We start from the raw sequence: 22,259 nt of genomic DNA on the forward strand, positions 1-22,259 counted from the left end.
GGTGTGAGCAGTGCGCAGGGAGGACCTTGAACCATGTCCACATGTTTTGGGCTTGGCCGAAGCTGAGGGGATTCTGGCAGGGGTTCACTGAGGTTATGTCTGAGGTACTGAACGTGAAGGTCACCCCGAGTCCAGAAGTGGTGATTTTTGGCATGTCGGAAGACCCGGGAGTCCAGGGGCGAGAGAGGCCGATGTCTTGGGCTTTGCCTGACTGGTAGCCCGGAGGCAGATTTTGTTTGAATGGAGGGACTCGGGGTCGCATAAAGCCGGGAGTGTGGGTAAGCTACCTCACGGAATTCCTGGGGCTGGAAAAAATCAAGTTCACCTTGACTGTGAAGGAGTTTGCCTGAAGGTGGAAGCCATTTATCTTCAAGGATAGTTAAGACGTCAGCAGTGAGAGAGGAAGGGGGGGGGGGCTGCTGCTAGAGGGGGTAAAAATGGTGGAGGCAGGGTGGGCGGTGGGGTGTTATGTATTTGTTAGAAGATTTCCTGGTTGTTCTCTTTTTGGTTGTGTTTCATGTATGTATATAGATGCCTTAATAAAAATATTTTTTAATAAAGCTGAGAACATTAAGAAAAAAATGGTGAAATGTAAAATATGGAACATGAGAGGAGAGTTAGACAACAGACACACAAATTGAACAGATACAGAGAGAGAGAGATGAGGACATTTCTTTTTTACACAGAGAGAAGTTATGATCTGGATGCCTGCAAGGATGTTAAAACAGAATTGGACAATTAAATTATTCACAGGGCTATAGGAATTCAGCACGGGGATGGGATTAATTGGATAATTGTACCAAGGTACAGGAGAGATGGCCCAAACAACCATATCCTGTTCCTTAAAATTTATTCCATGATCGAGATCCTAAATATATTGGGAGATTAAATAATGTGAGGAGTACTTACTCCGAAAGATTACTAGATTACTACCTCTCAGCAATCTTCAGAACCAACATTCTCTCAGAGATGTGCTGTGTACACATTCACACTCAGAAACAATACAAACTGAAGCACACTGCAGGATGACATTATCATCAATGTAGCTAATACTTACTATTCCATCACAAGAATCATCTCATGCTTCGTCTCAAAGGCATCGTAAAGCTGAATAAGATTCACATGGTTCAGCAGATTCATAACCTGCACCTCGTTACTGATAGTGTCCTACGGACAGGAATAACAAGCGATAAACAGGGAAATTCAACAGGTTTCAGTTACTCTCCCTCTCTCTCTCTCTCTCTCTGTTTGTCAGCTCCCTCTCTCTCTGTTTATCAGCTCGTCCTCTCTCTCTGTCTGTCTGTCAGATTTTCCTCTCTTTCTGTCTGTTTGCCTGCTCCCTCTCTGTCTGTTTGTCAGCTCTCCCTCTCTCACTCTGTATGTTTGTCAGCTCTCTCTCTTTCTCTGTTTGTCCACTCTCGCTCTGTCTATTTTTCAGCTCTCTCTCCCTGTTTGTCCGCTCTCCCTCTCTCTCAGTCTGTTTGGCTGCTCTCTCTCTGTCTGTTTGTCAGCTCTCTCTCTCTCTCTGTTTCACAGCCCTCCCTCTCTGTTGGTTTTTCAGCTCCCCCCCTCCCTGTACGTTTGTCAGCTCTCCCTCTCTCTCTCAGTCTGTTTGTCAGCTCTCCCTCTCTCTCTGCTTGTCAGCTCTCCCTCTCTGTTTGTCAGCTCTCTCTCTGTGTGTGCGTTTGTTAGCTCCTCTTTCTCTCTCCGTTTGCCAGCTCCCTCTCTCTCTCTGTTTTATGTCAGCTCTGTGATGATATGTGTTGTAGGACATTTTCTGATACTGGACTATTATGTATTATAGGTGGCTCTGTAAATACATTTGTGCTCCTATATTATTTTTGAATAGTTCTGCTGAGACAAAAGATACTCATTGGCTTAGATGCCTGTTTAGAAGAGGCAATTTGTAGAAATAGATAGTGTATACACAATGCTTCTTAATATCAGAAAGGACACAAAATGGCTGTTAGCTATTAAAGCAATACTAAAGACACAAAATGGCTGAACTAGCCACTTTTCTGAACAACAAGTTACAAACTGGGTAAAATCCTCACGACAACCTAGGGAGTATCTCAACAGTTGCTGATAACAGTTTCACAGAACAAGGAATGCAATGTATGAGCTCAAGGTCCCCCGCTGTAGACAGGACATATACTTGTGTTAGTTTTGAATGACTTCTGTATGACATTAGGGGAGGGTAAGACAACACCCACTTTAACCATATATGTGATAACTGGGATGCTAAGAAAATTGATTGACTGCATGTAAGGAATTGTGATGCAAATGTAGTTGATTGATTGCATGCAAATGAGAATACGACTAATTCCGTCCCTTGAATCTGTATATTAACCCAATGCGAACCTTAGTTCAAGTGAGAAAGAGGATTGCGAGACTGCGTAGTCTCCAAATCTTTCTCCCAGATCTGAAATAATAAACTGCTCCTTTACTTACTCAAACAGGCCTACGTCTGATTATTTTCACCTCGAACAATATGCATAACGTAAGTTTTACATATTACGCCGACCTCCAACCATTTATTAAAGATAGTCAGCATGGCTTTGTGAGGGGCAAGTCATGCCTCACAAGCCTCATTGAATTCTTTGAGGATGCTGATGTGAAAGGGAAAATGCTGGAAAATCTCAGCAAGTCTGGCAGCATCTGTAGGGAGAGAAAAGAGCTGACGTTTTGAGTCCGATGACTTTTTGTCAAAGCTAACAGACAGAGAAAGTGGGAAATATTTATATTGTGGAATGAGAATGAAAGATGAGCCATAGCCACAGAAACCCAGGGAAACTGGGTGCTAATGGCCACAGATACCAAGGGGAAAGAGTGTTAATGGCAGTCCCCAGGCAGGACAAAAGATATGAAAGTTCAAACAGCAGGGAAACTAACATCAGAGGATGAACTGTAGGTGTGGGGGGAGGGGAAGGGGAAGCAAAGAGGAGAAAGGTGCAGGAAAGGTGGATAAGATTGGGGGGGGGGACTCAATGTATATTAAGAAAGAAAGAAATGGTAAAAGACAGTTAAAACGAAATGAAAACAAATGGGGCGAGGTGAGGCTGATCATCTGAAGTTGTTGAATTCGATGTTCAAGCCGGAAGGCGTGCCTGACCGGAAGATGAGATGTTGTTCCTCCAGTTTGCATTGCTCTTCACAGGAACATTGCAGCAGGCCAAAAACAGACATGTGGGCATGGGAGCAGGGTCTTTTGTTAAAATGGCAAGTAACAGGAAGGTCAGGATCCTGAATGCACACAGACCGATGATGATGTGTTGGGTATGCTGGGTCTGCAAGGACTGCGTTTACCATAGCAGTGAGAGAGACAGGCTTCCAACATTTGTAGAAGTACAACTCTATTTTATTTAACTATGAGCTGTTAAACAAACTTGCACTGTGGGTTCACACTATGTTGAGTTGACTGGAGACCTGAGGCTAACCTGACCAGACTATCCTGCTAGCTCATGGTAGATGTTCGTGTTGCTGAACACGGGCTCTGGCTGTCTCAGAGGCTGCATCCCCAGAGAGTGGGAAAACTAGTGCCCTCTGGCTTTATAGTGGCTGTGTCCTGTCTGGTGATTGGCTGCTGTGTTCTGTGTGTTGATTGGTCATCCTGTGTGTCAATCAATGTCTGTCTATGCACCATCATACACTTGTGTCTATATTATGACAGATGCGACGAGACACATTGATGAAGGTCGGGCAGTGGACTTCAGTAAGGCTCCCCATGCCAAGATAAGGTTCCCCATGGTAGGCTCATTCAGAAAGTTAGGGGCATGGGATACAGGGAAATCTGGCTATCTGGATACAGAATTGACTGGCTGAACGAAGACAGCGAGTGGTAGTGGGTGGAAAGTATTGCGCCTGGAGGTCGTTGACCAGTGGTGTCCCGCAGGGATCTGTTCTGCAACCTCTGCTCTTTGTGGTTTTTATAAGTGACTTGGATGATGAAGTGGAAGGATGGGTTAGTAATCCCTGGGGTGATGGTGGTGGGGATGGTCAAAGGGGGGAAGGAGGGTGGGGAGCATGGGACACTCCCAATGTCGGCATCATTAACCCGCACCCCCAGAGTCCGGAATGCTCAATACAGGGTTAAAGGCAGGATTTTTGGACGTGTGTAGGTACAGAGGGATCTTGGGGTCCACATACATAGATCCCTCAAAGTTGCCACCCAGGTTGATAGGGTTGTTAAGAAGGCGTATGGTGTGTTGGCTTTCATTAACAGGGGGATTGAGTTTAAGAGCTGCGAGGTTTTGCTGCAGCTTTATAAAACCCCGGTTAGAACACACTTGGAATATTGGGCGGGATTCTCTCTTCCCGCGGAAGAGTGCCCACGTCGTCGTAAACGCCATTGCGTTTTACGACGGCGTGAACGGGCCGCTCCCAAGACTAATACTGGCCCCTAACTCACGCCGCTCTAGCTGCCGATCCCAGTGCAAAATGGGTGCCGCGGGATCTGCGCTGCGCAGTGGCACCAATGCCAACACGCACATGCGTTGTGGCACCAACGCGCACATGTACAGCAGCTTCCTTCAACACGCCGGCCCCGACACACCATGGCGCAGGACTACAGGGGCCGGCGCGTAGGAAATGAGTCCCCCGCCAGAGAGGCTGGCCCGCCAATCGGTGGCCACTGATCATGGGCCAGGCCGCATTGGAGGCCCCCCCGAGGTCGGAGCCCGCCACCCCACTCACAGGCCACCACCCGACCCTTACGCGATGAGCTTCCACCGGCTGAGAACAGTTGTGGACGGTGCTGGCAGGACTCAGCGTTTCCACGATGGCCGCTCGAGAATCAGCGGGCCGGCCGCATAGAGCGGCCCACGACCAGCGGCGCGCCAACCACACCGGCGCCAATGGCGCCGTACCCCGCTCTATGGAGAATCGTGTGTCGGCGTCGGGGCGGCATGGCCCTGTAGCGGGAATTCTCCGGCCCAGCTCAGAGCTGGGAGAATCATGCCCATTGTATCCAGTTCTGGTCGCCTCATTATAGGAAGGATGTGGATGCTTTGCAGAGGGTACAGAGGAGATTTACCAGGATGCTGCCTGGACTGGAGGGTATGTCTTCTGAAGAAAGGTTGAGGGAGCTAGGGCTTTTCTCACTGGAGAGAAGAAGGAAGAGAGGTGACTTGATAGAGGTGGACAAGATGATAAGAGGCATGGATAGAAAGAGAAGATGTTGGAAAATCTCAGCAGGTCTGGCAGCATCTGTCGGGCAGCATCTCCCTATAGATGCTGCCAGACCTGCTGAGATTTTCCAGCATTTTATCTTTCGTTTCAGATTCCAGCATCTGCAGTAATTTGCTTTTATCCAGAGGCATGGGTAGAGTGGATAGCCAGAGACTTTTCTCAAGGGTGGAAATGGCTGTCACGAGGGGACATAATTTTAAAGTGATTGGAGGAAGGTATAGGGGAGATGTCAGAGGTAGGTTCTTTACACAGAGAGTGGTGAGTGTATGGAATGCACTGCCAGCAGAGGTGGTGGAGTCAGAATCATTAGGGACATTTAAGCGACTCTTGGACAGGCACATGGACAGCAGTAAATTGAAGGGGTGTAGGTTAAGTTGAACTTAGAGTAAGATAAATGGTCGGCACAATATCGTGGGCTGAAGAGCCTGTATTGTGTTGTACTGTTCTATGTTGTATGTTCCATTTGCAGCCCCTGCCAGCCCCCCCCCCCCCCCCCCCCCCCCCACCGGCCAGCCCAGACTAGCCCACCCCTCAGACCCATCAGACAGAGCACAAAGGCAGGTTGTAACAGTGGTAGCAAGTATTTATTGTGAACAAAGACATACAGGTCTGTGTCCTAGCCCGTATAACAAAACTGTGCCCAGCACCCGTGCCAACTTGACTGGTGTCCACTTTGCTGGCCTTACGGGCCCTAACGCTACGTCTAGGTGGCTCCCCAGGTGGTACAGCAGGAGTGGAGGCAGCCTGCTGTGATTCCGGTCCTGCGACAAGGGTATCGACCTGGGTCTGCATGCCCGCAGCCATGGAGAACAGTGAATGGACCATCTCAGCCTGGGACTGTGCCACATCAGTCTGCGACTGTGCCACCACCTTCTGGACCATGCTCGGGAGCGCTGCTGCAATTTCCAGGTGGCTCTGGGACATGATTGCCTGTGAGGCAGCAACCCTGTTCTGGGCCTCGGCCAGCACCTGCACAGAATGCCCCAGGCCTTGGACATGCCGATCCATAGCTGAAACTGCCGGCCGCAATGCCTCCGCCACGGACGCCATCCGTGCGGCATCGGCCTGGTTGGCACACAAGGTCGGCACCATCTCCTGCTCCTGCACGCATTTGGACCCCTCCACCTGCGCCTGCAAGTGCTGGATGCCCTCATGTGGTCCTCTCCGACTGCATCTCCACTATAGATGGGACTGTCTGTTTCAGGATGGCAGCTGGTCTCATCTGGATGGCAGCTAGTAAGCATGCACGGCCTCTGACCCGGATGTGAGGGGGCCCGTATTGGCAGCTAAAGCTGCAAGCTACCTGACGGGTCCCTGCTAGCCCCCTGCAGTGCGATGAATAAGTGGCCTTTTGACCCCAGTTTTTCTGGCGTGAAAGGCCACAGTTTTTACGACGGTGTGGGGGCATTGCCCCAAAAACGGAGTATCCAGCCCGAAGTCCCCACGCCGGCGTGAAAATGGTGTATTTTATGCCAGGGAAACTGGTGCAAAATGGCCACTGATTCCATGATCTAGGGGCACTAGCAGCCAGGCAGCATAGAGATCCCTGTTCTAGCTGCCATTATAGCCTGGAGCATTGCAGGGCCCATGGCCAGGCATGCTCACAGCGGCCCCGTACTTCATGGCGGATGCAGCCCGCGGAGCCGGCCATTAAAAATAGTCCCCCTTCGGCCGGCTTGCATGCCCCGGACTGCCCTGCACAGTGCCCACAGCCCCGAATAATGCCCCCTGCCCTGACTGTGACAGCGCTGGACTGTGTCTGCAGCCACCACGCTAGGTTCCCAACGGATGTGACCACAAGTGTCCCATGCCGTCGGGAACTCGGCCGGTCGGGGACGGAGTATCGCGGGGCCGGCCTCTTGATACGGAGTGCAGTGTATTCTTAGAGTCCGCCCCTTCTCAGGGGGCAGAGCATCGTGAAAGCGGCGCTGCCCCTGATTCTGTCGTCACCGGGGATTCTCTGCCCCTTTATTTCGCCGTTGGGGATCGGAGAATCCAGCCCCATGTCTCACCAATTTGGTTGAGTTTTTTGAAGGATAACCAAGAAGATAGATGAGGGCAGTGCAGTCAATGTTGTCTACATGGACTTCAGCAAGGCCTTTGACAAGGTACTGCATGGTAGGTTGTTGCACAAGGTAAAATCTGACTGGATCCAGGGTGAGGTAGCCAATTTGATACAAAATTGGCTTGACGCCAGCTGATAAAGGGTGATTGTAGAGGGTTATTTTTCAAACTGGAGGCCTGTGACCAGCAGTGTGCCTCAGGGATTGGTGCTGGGTCCACTGTTAGTTGTTATTTATATTAATGATTTGGATGAGAATTTAGGAGGCATGGTTAGTAAGTTTGAGATGACACTAAGATTGGTGGCAAAGTGGACAGTGAAGAAGGTTACCTGGGATTGCAACAGGATCTTGACCAATTGGGCCAGTGGGCCGATGAATGGCAGATGGAGTTTAATTTAGATAAATGGGGGGTGATGCATTTTGGTAGATCGATTCGGAGCAGGACCTACTCAGTTAATGGTCGGGTGTTGGGGAGAGTTACAGAACAAAGAGATCTAGGTTCATAGCTCCTTGAAAGTGGAGTCACAGGCGGACAGGATGGGAAGAAGGCATTCGGCATGCTTGGTTTCAATGGTCAGATCATTAAATACAAAGAACAAAGAACAAAGAAAATTACAGCACAGGAACAGGCCCTTCGGCCCTCCCAGCCTGTGCCGATCCAGATCCTTTATCTAAACCTGTCTCCTATTTTCCAAGGTCTACTTCCCTCTGTTCCCACCCATTCATATACCTGTCTAGATGCCTCTTAAATGATGCTATCGTGCCCGCCTCTACCACCTCCGCTGGTAAAGCGTTCCAGGCACCCACCACTCTCTGCGTAAAAAACTTTCCACGCACATCTCCCTTAAACTTTCCCCCTCTCACCTTGAAATCGTGACCCCTTGTAACTGATACAGAAGTTGGGACGTCTTGCTGAAGTTGTACAAGACATTAGTAAGGCCACACTTGGAATATTGTGTACAGTTCTGGTCACCCTATTATTTCAAGGATGTATTAAACTAGAAAGAGTGCAGAAAAGATTTACTAGGACGTAACCAGGATTTGATGGTCTGAGTTATAAGGAGAGGCTGGATAGGCTGGGACTTTTTCCCCTGGAGTGTAGGAGGCTTAGGGGTGAACTTATATAGGTCTATAAAATAATGAGGGGTATAGATAAGGTAGATAGTCAACATCTTTTCCCAAATATAGAGGAGTATAAAACAAAGGGCATAGGTTTAAGGTGAGAGGGAAGAGATACAAAAGGGTCCAGAGGGGCAGTTGTTTCACACAGAGGGTGGTGAGTGTCTGGAACGAGTTTGTTATATGGGAAAGATGGGTATAGAGGGCCAAATATGGGCAATGTTTTGTGGTAAAAACCAAGTTGGGTCTAAGGGCCTGTTTTCATGCTGTAAATCTCTATGACCTCTTATCGTTCGGCACTGCTAGTCAATGGCCTCTCGCCAGCTCAACTGTTAATGAATAGGTAACTACGCACGACTCTACCTCGTTTTCCTACTGAGCCCGTGAACCACTCGTCAACAAGACAATTGACCTCTCAAAAAAGGAGGCAGAAGGGATTCTATGTTAGATCTGCCAAGACCTCTGCAGCCGGAAGATAGGGTGAGAGTAGAAGACTACAGAAGCAATGGATGGTCAAAACAGGCAAAGGTACCGCGACCAGCAAGTCCAAACTCGTATCTTGTAATGACGGATGAAGGTGTTGTTCTGAGATGGAATAGAAGAGCTTTGCTCAAAGTACGGCCACCATTTGTGATGCAAATGAAACTGGAGCACCCGTAGAAAACCCACTCAACACGGCGAGAATGTGCAGACCCTGCACAGACAGTGACCCAAGCTGGGAATCGAACTTGGGACCTGGGAGCTGAGAAGCAACAGTGCTAACCACTGTGCTTCCGTGCCACCCTCTGTACAACGTCAAAATCAAATACCAAATATTAAGGAGCATGAAGAGCCTGTCCCAGTTCAGAAAACACTAAGAAGATCCACAAGAATAAGACGCAAGCCAGAAAGACTGAACTTGTAACAGACTGTAAGGAAAACAAAAGGGACAGGCTTTTCCGATCTTGGGGCTAAGTGTTGACTTAACATCATAACACCAGAGTGTTTTATGACGGTGTCAACAGGCCCCTAGGATCAGCGATCCTGTGCTGCTCAGGGGGCCAGCTCGGCACTGGAGAGCCTCACGCTGCTCCAGCTGCCGGAACGGGCGTTAGCACGTGCGGCGCGGGTCTGCGCAGGCGCAACATGGTGGAGAGCCACAGAGTCCCGGCGCAGATGAACATAGACCCTACATCGGGATAAGCCTGCCCGCCAGGGCAGCATGGAAACCCCCCCCGGGGTCGAAACCCCCTTCCCCCCCACCAGGCCCCCCACCATAACATGAATGGCGAGGTCCTGCTGGGGAGGACCACACGAGAATGATGCCAGCGGGATTCAGCATAACTCGGTGGGCACTCGGCCCATCGTGCGGGGGAATCGCCGGCGCGGCCCCTGACTGGTGCCGCGCCGACTGGGCCGGCACGATTAGCGCCGATTCTCCGGTTGCCGGGGAATCAGTGGACCGGCGTCGAGCGATTCACACCCCCCCCCCCCCCCCCACCCCTCCCCCCACCTCCCCGGCAATTATCCGACCCGGCATGGGGTCGGAGAATCCCACCCAAGATACCTGAACATGTATATATTTATGCATATCATGGTGAAATGTAAAGACTAATTTAGTGCGTGTAAATAATTTTCTCTTACAAAGGAAAAAGGATGTGATAAGAACATAAGAACATAAGAAATAGGAGCAGGAGTAGGCCATCTGGCCCCTCGAGCCTGCTCCGCCATTCAATGAGATCATGGCTGATCTTTTGTGGACTCAGCTCCACTTTCCGGCCCGAACACCATAACCCTTAATCCCTTTATTCTTCAAAAAACTATCTATCTTTACCTTAAAAACATGCAATGAAGGAGCCTCAACTGCTTCACTGGGCAAGGAATTCCATAGATTCACAACCCTTTGGGTGAAGAAGTTCCTCCTAAACTCAGTTCTAAATCTACTTCCCCTTATTTTGAGGCTATGCCCCCTAGTTCTGCTGTCACCCGCCAGTGGAAACAACCTGCCCGCATCTATCCTATCTATTCCCTTCATAATTTTAAATGTTTCTATAAGATCCCCCCTCATCCTTCTAAATTCCAACGAGTACAGTCCCAGTCTACTCAACCTCTCCTCATAATCCAACCCCTTCAGCTCTGGGATTAACCTAGTGAATCTCCTCTGCACACCCTCCAGCGCCAGTACGTCCTTTCTCAAGTAAGGAGACCAAAACTGAACACAATACTCCAGGTGTGGCCGCACTAACACCTTATACAATTGCAACATAACCTCCCTAGTCTTAAACTCCATCCCTCTAGCAATGAAGGACAAAATTCCATTTGCCTTCTTAATCACCTGTTGCACTTGTAAACCAACCTTCTGTGACTCATGCACTAGCACACCCAAGTCTCCCTGAACAGCGGCATGCTTTAATATTTTATCGTTTAAATAATAATCCCGTTTGCTGTTATTCCTACCAAAATGGATAACCTCACATTTGTCAACATTGTATTCCATCTGCCAGACCCGAGCCCATTCACTTAACCTATCTAAATCCCTCTGCAGACTTCCAGTATCCTCTGCACTTTTCGCTTTACCACTCATCTTAGTGTCATCTGCAAACTTGGACACATTGCCCTTGGTCCCCAACTCCAAATCATCAATGTAAATTGTGAACAATTGTGGGCCCAACACGGATCCCTGAGGGACACCACTAGCTACTGATTGCCAACCAGAGAAACACCCATTTATCCCAACTCTTTGCTTTCTATTAATTAACCAATCCTCTATCCATGCTACTACTTTACCCTTAATGCCATGCATCTTTATCTTATGCAGCAACCTTTTGTGTGGCACCTTGTCAAAGGCTTTCTGGAAATCCAGATATACCACATCCATCGGCTCCCCGTTATCTACTGCACTGGTAATGTCCTCAAAAAATTCCACTAAATTAGTTAGGCACGACCTGCCTTTTACGAACCCATGCTGCGTCTGCCCAATGGGACAATTTCTATCCAGATGCCTCGCAATTTCTTCCTTGATGATAGATTCCAGCATCTTCCCTATTACCGAAGTTAAACTCACTGGCCTATAATTTCCTGCTTTCTGCCTACCTCCTTTTTTAAACAGTGGTGTCACGTTTGCTAATTTCCAATCCACCGGGACCACCCCAGAGTCTAGTGAATTTCGGTAAATTATCACTAGTGCATCTGCAATTTCCCTAGCCATCTCTTTTAGCACTCTGGGATGCATTCCATCAGGGCCAGGAGACTTGTCTACCTTTAGCCCCATTAGCTTGCCCATCACTCCCTCCTTAGTGATAACAATCGTCTCAAGGTCCTCACCTGTCATAGCCTCATTTCTATCAGTCACTGGCATGTTATTTGTGTCTTCCACTGTGAAGACCGACCCAAAAAACCTGTTCAGTTCCTCAGCCATTTCCTCATTTCCCATTATTAAAACTCCCTTCTCATCCTCTAAAGGACCAATATTTACCTTAGCCACTCTTTTTTGTCTTATATATTTGTAAAACCTTTTACTGTCTGTTTTTATATTCTGAGCAAGTTTACTCTCATACTCTATCTTACTCTTCTTTATAGCTTTTTTAGTAGCTTTCTGTTGCCCCCTAAAGATTTCCCAGTCCTCTAATCTCCCAGCAATCTTTGCCACTTTATATGCTTTTTCCTTCAATTTGATACTCTCCCTTATTTCCTTAGATATCCACGGTCGATTTTCCCTCTTTCTTCCGTCCTTCCTTTTTGTTGGTATAAACCTTTGCTGAGCACTGTGAAAAATCGCTTGGAAGGTTCTCCACTGTTCCTCAACTGTTCCACCATAAAGTCTTAGCTCCCAGTCTACCTTAGCTAGTTCTTCTCTCATACCCTTGTAATCTCCCTTGTTTAAACACAAAACACTAGTATTTGATTTTACTTTCTCACCCTCCATCTGTATTTTAAATTCCACCATATTGTGATCGCTCCTTCCGAGAGGATCCCTAACTATGAGATCATGAATCAATCCTGTCTCATTACACAGGACAAGATCCAGGACCGCTTGTTCCCTCGTAGGTTCCATCACATACTGTTCTAGGAAACTATCGCGGATACATTCTATAAACTCCTCCTCACGGTTGCCCTGACCGACCTGGTTAAACCAATCGACATGTAGATTAAAATCCCCCATGATAACTGCTGTACCATTTCTACATGCATCAGTTATTTCTTTGTTTATTGCCTGCCCCACCATCTCGTTACTATTTGGTGGCCGATAGACTACTCCTATCAGTGACTTTTTCGCCTTACTATTCCTGATTTCCACCCAAATGGATTCAACCTTATCCTCCTTGGCACCGATGTCATCCCTTACTATTGCCCGGATGTCATCCTTAAATAACAGAGCAACACCACCTCCCTTACCATCCACTCTGTCCTTCCGAATAGTTTGATACCCTCGGATATTTAACTCCCAGTCGTGACCATCCTTTAACCATGTTTCAGTAATGGCCACTAAATCATAGTCCTTCACGATGATTTGTGCCACCAACTCATTTACTTTATTCCGAATACTACGAGCATTCAGGTAAAGTACACTTATGTTGGTTTTTTTACCTCTGTTTTGAATCTTAACATCTCCAGTTTTATTCCTTTTGTTATTACTGGGCCTATTCACTGTGCTCCCCTCAGTCACTGTACCTTGTACTGTCGCCCTTATGGATTTCTGACTATGTCTTCTCTGCCTTGCCCTTTTCCCCTTACTTCCTTTTGTTTCTGTCCCTGTTTTACTACCTTCCAACTTCCAGCATTGGTTCCCATCCCCCTGCCACATTAGTTTAAACCCTCCCCAACAGCTCTAGAAAACACCCCCCCTAGGACATCGGTTCCAGTCCTGCCCAAGTGCAGACCGTCCGGTTTGTACTGGTCCCACCTCCCCCAGAACCGGTCCCAATGCCCCAGGAATTTGAATCCCTCCCTCTTGCACCATCTCTCGAGCCACGCATTCATCCTATCTATCCTGACATTCCTACTCTGACTAGCTCGTGGCACTGGTAGCAATCCTGAGATTATTACCTTTGAGGTTCTACTTTTTAGTTTAACTCCTAACTCCCTGAATTCCGCTTGTAGGACCTCATCCCGTTTTTTACCTACATCGTTGGTGCCTATGTGCACCACGACAGCTGGCTGTTCACCCTCCCCCCCTAGAATGTCCTGCAGCCGCTCCGAGACATCCTTGACCCTTGCACCAGGGAGGCAACATACCATCCTGGAGTCTCGATTGCGTCCACAGAACCGCCTGTCTATTCCCCTTACGATCGAGTCCCCTATCACTATAGCCCTGCCATTTTTCTTCCTGCCCTACTGTGCAGCAGAGCCAGCCACGGTGCCATGAACCTGGCTGCTGCTGCCTTCCCCTGGTGAGCCATCTCCCTCAACAGTATCCAAAGCGGTATATCTGTTTTGCAGGGAGATGACCGCAGGGGACACCTGCACTGCCTTCCTACTCTTGCTCTTTCTTTTGGTCACCCATTTTCTATCTCCCTCAGTAACCTTCACCTGCGGTGTGACCAACTCGCTAAACGTGCTATCCACGACCTCCTCAGCATCGCGGATGCTCCAAAGTGAGTCCATCCGCAGCTCCAGAGCCGTCAAGCGGTCTAACAAGAGCTGCAACTGAACACACTTCTTGCACGTGAAGGAGCCAGGGACAGTGGACGTGTCCCTGAGCTCCCACATCGCACACGAGGAGCATGACACGGGTCTGGGATCTCCTGCCATGTCTTAAACCCTTGGTAAACTTAAACAACTACAATTTCAAAATAAAAATAAATAAAGTAGGCAATGAAAAGAAAAAGAGAGACTACTTACCAGTCACTTACCAGGGTGAAAGAGCACCTCCTCACACTCTGCACCGAATTACCTCACTGCACCAAATTACCAAATTTCAATCCTCCGCTCTGTACGAGTCTCACTGATGAGTCTCCTGGAAAGTGCTTGCTTACTTCGTGCGCAGTCTCTCTGTCTTTTATGTATAATATGTATAATGATGATATGTATAATGTATGTTTGTACATAATGTTTGCACGGGCTCCGCCACGAGGTGGCTTTGCAAACACATCATGTCAACATGTGATCTGGGAGTTGGGTGTTGGTTGTGCTGGGAAATAGACGTATTTGCAGTAGTTCCACAAGAGTGAGACAGAGAGTGTTAGCTGTTTGTTAGTTAATTTGTCCCAGTTATCTTACCACACAATTTGTTCGATAATAAATTATTTTAAACTACATTTCTGTCGTTCATCATTCACTTTGGCCAGTCTGCAGAACATGACAAGCTCTCCATCTCTCACTGTCCGTTTGGCAGCTCTTCCTTTCTGTCTGTCAGCTCTCTCCCTCCCTGTGTGTCTGTTCGTCAGCTCTCCCTCTCTCTCTCTGTCTGTTTGTCAGCTCTCCCTCTCTCTCTGTCTCTGGCTGCTTGTCAATTCTCTCTCTCTGTCTGTTTGTCAGCTTCCTTTCTCTCTCTCTCTATGTTTGTCAGCTGTCCCTCTCTCAGGTTGGTAGTGGATCCCAAGCAAAGGAATTTGTGGAATGTCACAGAGATGTTTTTTGGAGCAGCTTGTGGTGGAGCCCACTAGGGAACAGGCAATTCTGGATTTGGTGATGTGTAATGAGGCAGACTTGATCAGGGAACTAAAGGTGAAGGAACCCTGAGGGAGCAGTGACCACAATATTACCCTACAGTTTGAAAGGGAGAAGCTGGAGTCAGATGTTATGGTATTACAAGGGTAATACCATAAGGGTAACTATAAAGACATGAGGGAGGAGCTGGCCAGAGTTGATTGGAAAAGGAGCCTAGCAGGGAAGACAGTGGGCAGCAATGGTAGGAGTTTTTAGGAGTTATTCGGGAGGCACAACAGAAATTCATCCCAAGGAGGAGGAAACATGCTAAGAGGAGGACGAGGCATCCATGGCTGACGAGGGAAGTCAAGGACAGCATAAAAGCTAAAGAAAAAGCATACAAAATGGCGAGGAATAGTGGGAAACTAGAGGATTGGGAAGCCTTTAAAAGCGAGCAGAGGACAACTAAAAAAGCAATAAAGGGGGAGAAGATGGCTGGTGAGTAATGGCAGTCCCACAATCCTTAGGGAGTATGAGCTTCCACAATGAGGGGGTTGGAGAAATCATGAGCAGATTCCCTGCAGAAATAAAGCTGGCCAGTTTGGAACCAGTTAGAGAGGAGTGAGCAGCAAGGGAGTTACTGCTCCTGTGTGTATACATGTTATTTTTTTCAATCCTACAACTCGTGGTGGATTCTTTGTGGCCCTTACAACTCTGGCGATGAGGACGAGATGGAGACACAGGACACCTCAGAGGGGGAGTCCTCGGGCCCACGGGCAGTGGATGTACAACCGTTACACTGTTCATCACAGAAGCGCAGTTCTCTGTCTCGTTACATGCCACCCGATCACGCCACTGTTTAAGAAGGGAGGAAGAAGACAGGAAATAATAGGCCGGTTAGCCTAACTTCTATCACTGGTGAGATTTTAGAGTCCATTATTAAAAATGAGATTGCAGAGTACTTGGAAGTGCATGATAAAATGGGACTAAGTCAGCACAGCTTCGTCAAGGGAGGTCATGACAAATCTGTTAGAGCTCTTTGAGGAAGTAACAGGGAACTTAGACAAAGGAGAACAAGTGGACGTGATTTATTTAGATTTCCAGTAGGCCTTTGACAAGATGCCGCAGAGTAGACTGTTAAATAAGTTAAGAGCCCATGGTGTTCAGGGTAAGATCCTGGCATGGATAGAGGATTGGCTGACTGGTAGAAAGCAGAGAGTGGGGATAAAGGGGTCTTTTTCAGGATGGCAGCTGGTGACTAGTGGTGTGCCTCAGGGGTCTGTGCTGGGACCACAACTTTTCACAATATACATTAATGATCTGGAGGAAGGAACTAAAGGCACTGTTGCTAAGTTTGCAGATGATACAAAGATCTGTAGAGGGGCAGGTAGTATTGAGGAAGCAGGCGGGCTGCAGAAGGACTTGGACAGGCTAGGAGAATGGGCAAAGAACTGGCAGATGGAATACAATGTGGAAAAGTGTGAGTTTAATTTTTAATTACAGAGAACATGCAGTGCAGAAGGAGGCCATTCAGCCCATCGAGTCTGCACCAACCCACTTAAGCACTCACTTCCACTCTATCCTCATAACCCAATAACCCCATCTAACCTTTTTTTGGTCACTAAGGGCAATTTAGCATGGCCAACCCACCTAACCTGCATGTCTTGGGACTGTGGGAGGAAACCGGAAGAAACCCACGCAGACACGGGGACAACGTGCAAACTCCACAGACAGTGACCCAGCGGGGAATCGAACCGGGTCCCTGGCACTGTGAAGCCACAGTGCTTTCCACTTGTGCTACCGTGCTGCCCTCGAGGTTATGAACTTTGGAAGGAGAAATGGAAGCAGAAACTATTTTCTAAATGGGAAGATGCTTAGGAAATCAGAAGCACAAAGGGACTTGGGAGTCCTTGTTCACGATTCTCTTAAGGTTAACGTGCAGGTTCAGTCAGCAGTTAGAAAGACAAATGCAATGTTAGCATTCCTGTTGAGAGGGCTATAATACAAGACCAGCGATGTACCTCTGAGGCTATATAAGGTTCTGGTCAGACCCCATTTGGAGCATTGTGAGTAGTTTTGGGCCCTGTGTCTACGGAAGGATGTGCTGGCCTTGGAAAGAGTCCAGAGGAGGTTCACAAAAATGATCCCTGGAATGAAGAACTTGTCGTATGAGGAATGTTTGAGGACTCTGGATCTGTACTCGGAGTTTAGAAGGATGAGGGGGGATCGTATTGAAACTTGCAGGATACTGCGAGGCCTGGATCGAGTGGGCGTGGAGAGACTGTTTCCACTTGTAGGAAAAACTAGAATCAGACTAAAGTGACGATCCTTTAAAACAGAGATGAGGAGGAATTTCTTCAGCCAGAGGGTTGTGAATTGGTGAATCTGTGGAACTATTTGCCACAGAAGGCTGTGGAGGCCAAATCACTGAGTGTCTTTAAAACAGAGCTAGATAGGTTCTTGATTAATAAGGGGATCAGGGGTTATGGGGAGAAGGCAGGAGAATGGGGATGTAAAAAGTATCAGCAATGATTGAATAGTGGAGCAGACCCGATGGGCCGAGTGGCCTAATTCTGCTCCTATGTTTTATGGTCATATGGTCTCTCTCTGTTTGTCTGCTCCTGTCTGTCAATTTGGCTGTCAGTCAGCTTCCTGTCTCTCACTATTTGCCAACTCTCCTCTCTGTCTGTCAGTTTTACCTGTCCCTCTGTCTGTTTGTCAGCACTCTCTCTCTCTCTGTCACCTCTCCCTCTTTCCATTGTCTGTCAGCTCAAACTCTCTCTGTCTGTCAGCGCTCCCTCTATTTGTTTGTCAGCTCTCCCTCCCTCTCCATCTGTCAGTTTGTTCGTTCTCTCTCTTTCTGTGTCAGCTCCATTTATCTCTCTCTCTGTCAACTCTCCCTCTCACAATCTGTTTTGAGCTCCTCCTCTCCGTCTGTCTGCTTGTCATCTCTCTCTCACTATTTGTCAGCTCCTTATCTCTCTCTCACTCCAGTTCTCCCTCTCTCAGTCTGTTTGTCTGCTCTCCCTCTCTCTCTGTCTGTCAATTGTCCCCCCTTCTCTCTCTGTCTGTTCGTCAGCTCTCCTTCTCTCTCTGTTTGTCACCTCTCAATCTCTCCATATGTGTGTTTGTCAGCTCCCTCACTCTTTGTTTGTCAGCTCCCTCACTCTCTGTTTGTCAGCTGTCCCTCGCTCTCTGTTTGTCAGCTCTCCCTCTCTCTCTGTCTGTTTGTCAGCTCTCCCTCTCTCTGTTTGTCAGCTCTCCCTCTCTCTCTCTCTTTGTCAGCTCCCTTTCTCTCTGTTTGCCAGCTCTCCCCCTCTCTCTCTCTCTGTCAGCTGTCCCTCGCTCTCTGTTTGTCAGCTCTCCCTCTCTCTCTGTCTCTTTGTCAGCTCTCCCTTTCTCTGTTTGTCAGCTCTCCCTCTATCTCTCTCTTTGTCAGCTCCCTTTCTCTCTGTTTGTCAGCTCTCCCTCTCTCTCTCCCTTTGTCAGCTCCCTTTCTCTCTGTTTGTCAGCTCTCCCTCTCTCTGTTTGTCTGCTCTCCCTCTCTCTGTTTGTCAGCTCTCCCTCTCTCTCTTTGTCAGCTCACTTTCTCTCTGTTTGTCAGCTCTCCCTCTCTCTGTTTGTCAGCTCTCCCTCTCTCTCTCTCTCTTTGTCAGCTCCCTTTCTCTCTGTTTGTCAGCTCTCCCTCTCTCTGTTTGTCAGCTCTCCCTCTCTCTCTCTTTGTCAGCTCCCTTTCTCTCTCTCTCTCCCTTTGTTAGCTTTCCCTCTCTCTGTTTGTTGTTTTGTTCCCTGTCTGTCATGTCTCCCCCTCTCTCTCTGTCTGTCAGCTCTCCCTCAGTCTGTTTGCCAGTTCTCTCTCTATCAACTTACTCCCTTTGTCTGTCAACTCTCTCTCTCTGCCAGCTCTCATTCTCTGTTTGTAAGCCCTCATTCTCTCTCTCTCTCTGTCAGCTCACATTCTCTCTGTATCTGTCACCTCCTCCTCCCTTTGTGTCTGTTTGTCAGCTCCCTCTCTCTCTATCTGTTTGTCAGCTCCCTCTCTCTGTCTGTCCGCTCCTTCTCTCTCTGACTGTTTGTCAACTCCTTCTGTCTGTCAGTCCTCCCTCTCTCTTGTTTGTTTGTCAGCCCTCCCTCTCTCTTGTTTGTTTGTCAGCTCTCCCTCTCTCCCCGTATGTGTGTTTGTCAGCTCCCTCACTCTCTGTCAGCTCTCCCTCTCTCCCCGTGTGTACGTTTGTCAGCTCCCTCACTCTCTGTTTGTCAGCTCCCTCACTCTCTGTTTGTCAGCTGTCCCTCGCTCTCTGTTTGTCAGCTCTCCCTCTCTCTCTGTCTCTTTGTCAGCTCTCCCTCTCTCTGTTTGTCAGCTCTCCCTCTCTCTCTCTCTTTGTCAGCTCCCTTTCTCTCTGTTTGTCAGCTCTCCCTCTCTCTCTCCCTTTGTCAGCTCCCTTTCTCTCTGTTTGTCAGCTCTCCCTCTCTCTGTTTGTCTGCTCTCCCTCTCTCTGTTTGTCAGCTCTCCCTCTCTCTCTTTGTCAGCTCCCTTTCTCTCTGTTTGTCAGCTCTCCCTCTCTCTGTTTGTCAGCTCTCCCTCTCTCTCTCCCTTTGTCAGCTCCCTTTCTCTCTGTTTGTCAGCTCTCCCTCTCTCTGTTTGTCAGCTCTCCCTCTCTCTCTCTTTGTCAGCTCCCTTTCTCTCTCTCTCTCCCTTTGTTAGCTTTCCCTCTCTTTGTTTGTTGTTTTGTTCCCTGTCTGTCATGTCTCCCCCTCTCTCTCTGTCTGTCAGCTCTCCCTCAGTCTGTTTGCCAGTTCTCTCTCTATCAACTTACTCCCTTTGTCTGTCAACTCTCTCTCTCTGCCAGCTCTCATTCTCTGTTTGTAAGCTCTCATTCTCTCTCTCTCTCTCTGTCAGCTCACATTCTCTCTGTATCTGTCACCTCCTCCTCCCTTTGTGTCTGTTTGTCAGCTCCCTCTCTCTCTATCTGTTTGTCAGCTCCCTCTCTCTGTCTGTCCGCTCCTTCTTTCTCTGACTGTTTGTCAACTCCTTCTGTCTGTCAGCCCTCCCTCTCTCTTGTTTGTTTGTCAGCCCTCCCTCTCTCTTGTTTGTTTGTCAGCTCTCCCTCTCTCCCCGTATGTGTGTTTGTCAGCTCCCTCACTCTCTGTCAGCTCTCCCTCTCTCCCCGTGTGTACGTTTGTCAGCTCCCTCACTCTCTGTTTGTCAGCTCCCTCACTCTCTGTTTGTCAGCTCCCTCACTCTCTGTTTGTCAGCTCCCTCACTCTCTGTTTGTCAGCTCCCCTCTCTCCGAATGCTTGGAAATTAAATTTGCCCTATGTTCTGAGCCAAAGTTCTATTCCTGAGTCATTGATGGAACAGTGGAGAAGGGACATGCAAAGTTACGACTCCTATTGGAATGGCATCCCTCAGTCTCTGAGTAAATTTACACCTTGCCCACCCTCATTGAGACTTTCACCCAAAGTTACATGGCTCTCAGTTCAGTCACTGACCACAACCCTTTCAGCCCTGTATGTGTGAGGGGAAATCTAGAGGGTTAAACTTCGAGAATGATCTTGATAAGTGGCTGTTGTAGTTTTAGAATAAAGCCATTTTCACCCTGACCTTTTCTTTGACAGATCGAGTTTTGATGATTTTCATGGCAAGTTGGAGACCTGATGATCGCTCTGTACATGGATGCACACTTCCAAATCGACCCCTAAAATAAAACCAGCACAGTGCTAAAGCCAATTGCAGAACACAAAGGAGCTTATTAGATCACAGTCTGAAACAAAACCTAACCCTGTAACACTGATATCTCACACTACATCACACTCAAACTCTGTCACACACATACTAGCACCTCTGTGTAACACTGATGTCTCACACTCTGTCACACACTGAATCTAAACCTAAATTTGTAACACTAATATCTCACACTCTGTCACACTCACACTACCTTCCCTGTGTAACACTGATATTTCACTGTCACACTCACAATAACCCTGTAATATTGATATCTCACACTCTGTCACACTCAAACTCTGTCACACTGATACTCACTCTTCTCTGGAACACTGATATCTCACACTCAAACTCTGTTCCACTCACACTAACTCCTCTCTGAAACACAGATATCTCACACACTGTCAAATCAAACTGTAACACTCACACTAATTCATCTCTGTACACTGATATTTCATACTCTCGCACTCACACTAACTGTTCTCTAGAACATTGATACTTCACACTCTCTCACACTTACTACTAACGCTACTAGAAAGCTACTAAAAAAAGCTATAAAGAAGAGTAAAATAGATTATGAGGGAAGAGTAAACTTGCTCAGAATATAAAAAGATGGTGAAAGTTTCTACAAATATATAAAACAAAAAAAGACTGGCTAAAGTAAATATTGGTTCTTAAGAGGGTGAGAAGGGAGATTTAATAATGGGAGATGAGGAAATGGTTGAGGAACGGAACAGGTTTTTTTGGTCGGTCTTCACAGTGGAAGACACAAATGACATGCCAGTGACTGATGGAAATGAGGCTCATGATAGGTGAGGACCCTGAGACGATTGTTATCACTAAGGACGTAATGGGGCTAACAGTAGACATGTCTCCTGGCCCTAATGGAATGCATCACAGGGTGCTAAAATAAATGTTGAGAGTAATTACAAATTCACTCGAGGGTAAGGGCAGCACGGTAGCATTGTGGATAGCACAATTGCTTCACAGCTCCAGGGTCCCAGGTTCGATTCCGGCTTGGGTCACTGTCTGTGCGGAGTCTGCACATCCTCCCTGCGTGTGCGTGGGTTTCCTCCGGGTGCTCCGGTTTCCTCCCACAGTCCAAAGATGTGCAGGTTAGGTGGATTGGCCATGATAAAATTGCCCTTAGTATCTAAAATTGCGCTTAGTGTTGGGTGGGGTTACTGAGTTATGGGGATAGGATGGAGGTGTTGACCTCGGGTAGAATGCTCTTGCCAAGAGTCGGTGCAGACTCGATGGGCTGAATGGCCTCCTTCTGCACTGTAAATTCTATGATAAAAAAATTCACTAGACTCTGGGGTGGTCCTGGCGGATTGTAAATTAGCAAACGTGACATCACTGCTTAAAAATGGAGGTAGGCAGAAAGCGGGTAATTATAGGCTAGTTAGCTTAACTTCGGTAGGAGTGAAGATGCTGGAATCTATCATCAAGGATGAAATAGCGAGGCATCTGGATGGAAATTGTCACTTTGGACAGACGCAGCATGGGTTCATAAAGGGCAGGTCGTGCCTAACTAATTTAGTGGACTTTGTTCAGGACATGGCCAGCGCGCTAGGCAATGGGGAGCTAATGGATGT

The 22,259-nt window shown here is 47.9% G+C and overlaps 1 protein-coding gene across 2 annotated transcripts in view; it reads right to left on the minus strand.

The window, feature by feature from the left end:
- LOC119969351 (myosin light chain kinase 2, skeletal/cardiac muscle-like) overlaps positions 1-22,259 on the minus strand; it is a 234,329-nt gene that overhangs the window by 98,638 nt on the left and 113,432 nt on the right. For both annotated transcript variants that reach the window (XM_038802880.1, XM_038802879.1), the window contains exons 6-7: positions 20,542-20,635; positions 1,058-1,167 (exon numbers count right to left, since the gene is read on the minus strand). In XM_038802880.1, coding sequence (XP_038658808.1) covers positions 1,058-1,167; positions 20,542-20,635 — 204 coding nt within the window. The remainder of the gene's footprint in view (positions 1-1,057; positions 1,168-20,541; positions 20,636-22,259) is intronic.

The sequence above is a fragment of the Scyliorhinus canicula genome, chromosome 7 (assembly GCF_902713615.1).
Source record: "Scyliorhinus canicula chromosome 7, sScyCan1.1, whole genome shotgun sequence".
Lineage (NCBI taxonomy): Eukaryota > Metazoa > Chordata > Chondrichthyes > Carcharhiniformes > Scyliorhinidae > Scyliorhinus > Scyliorhinus canicula.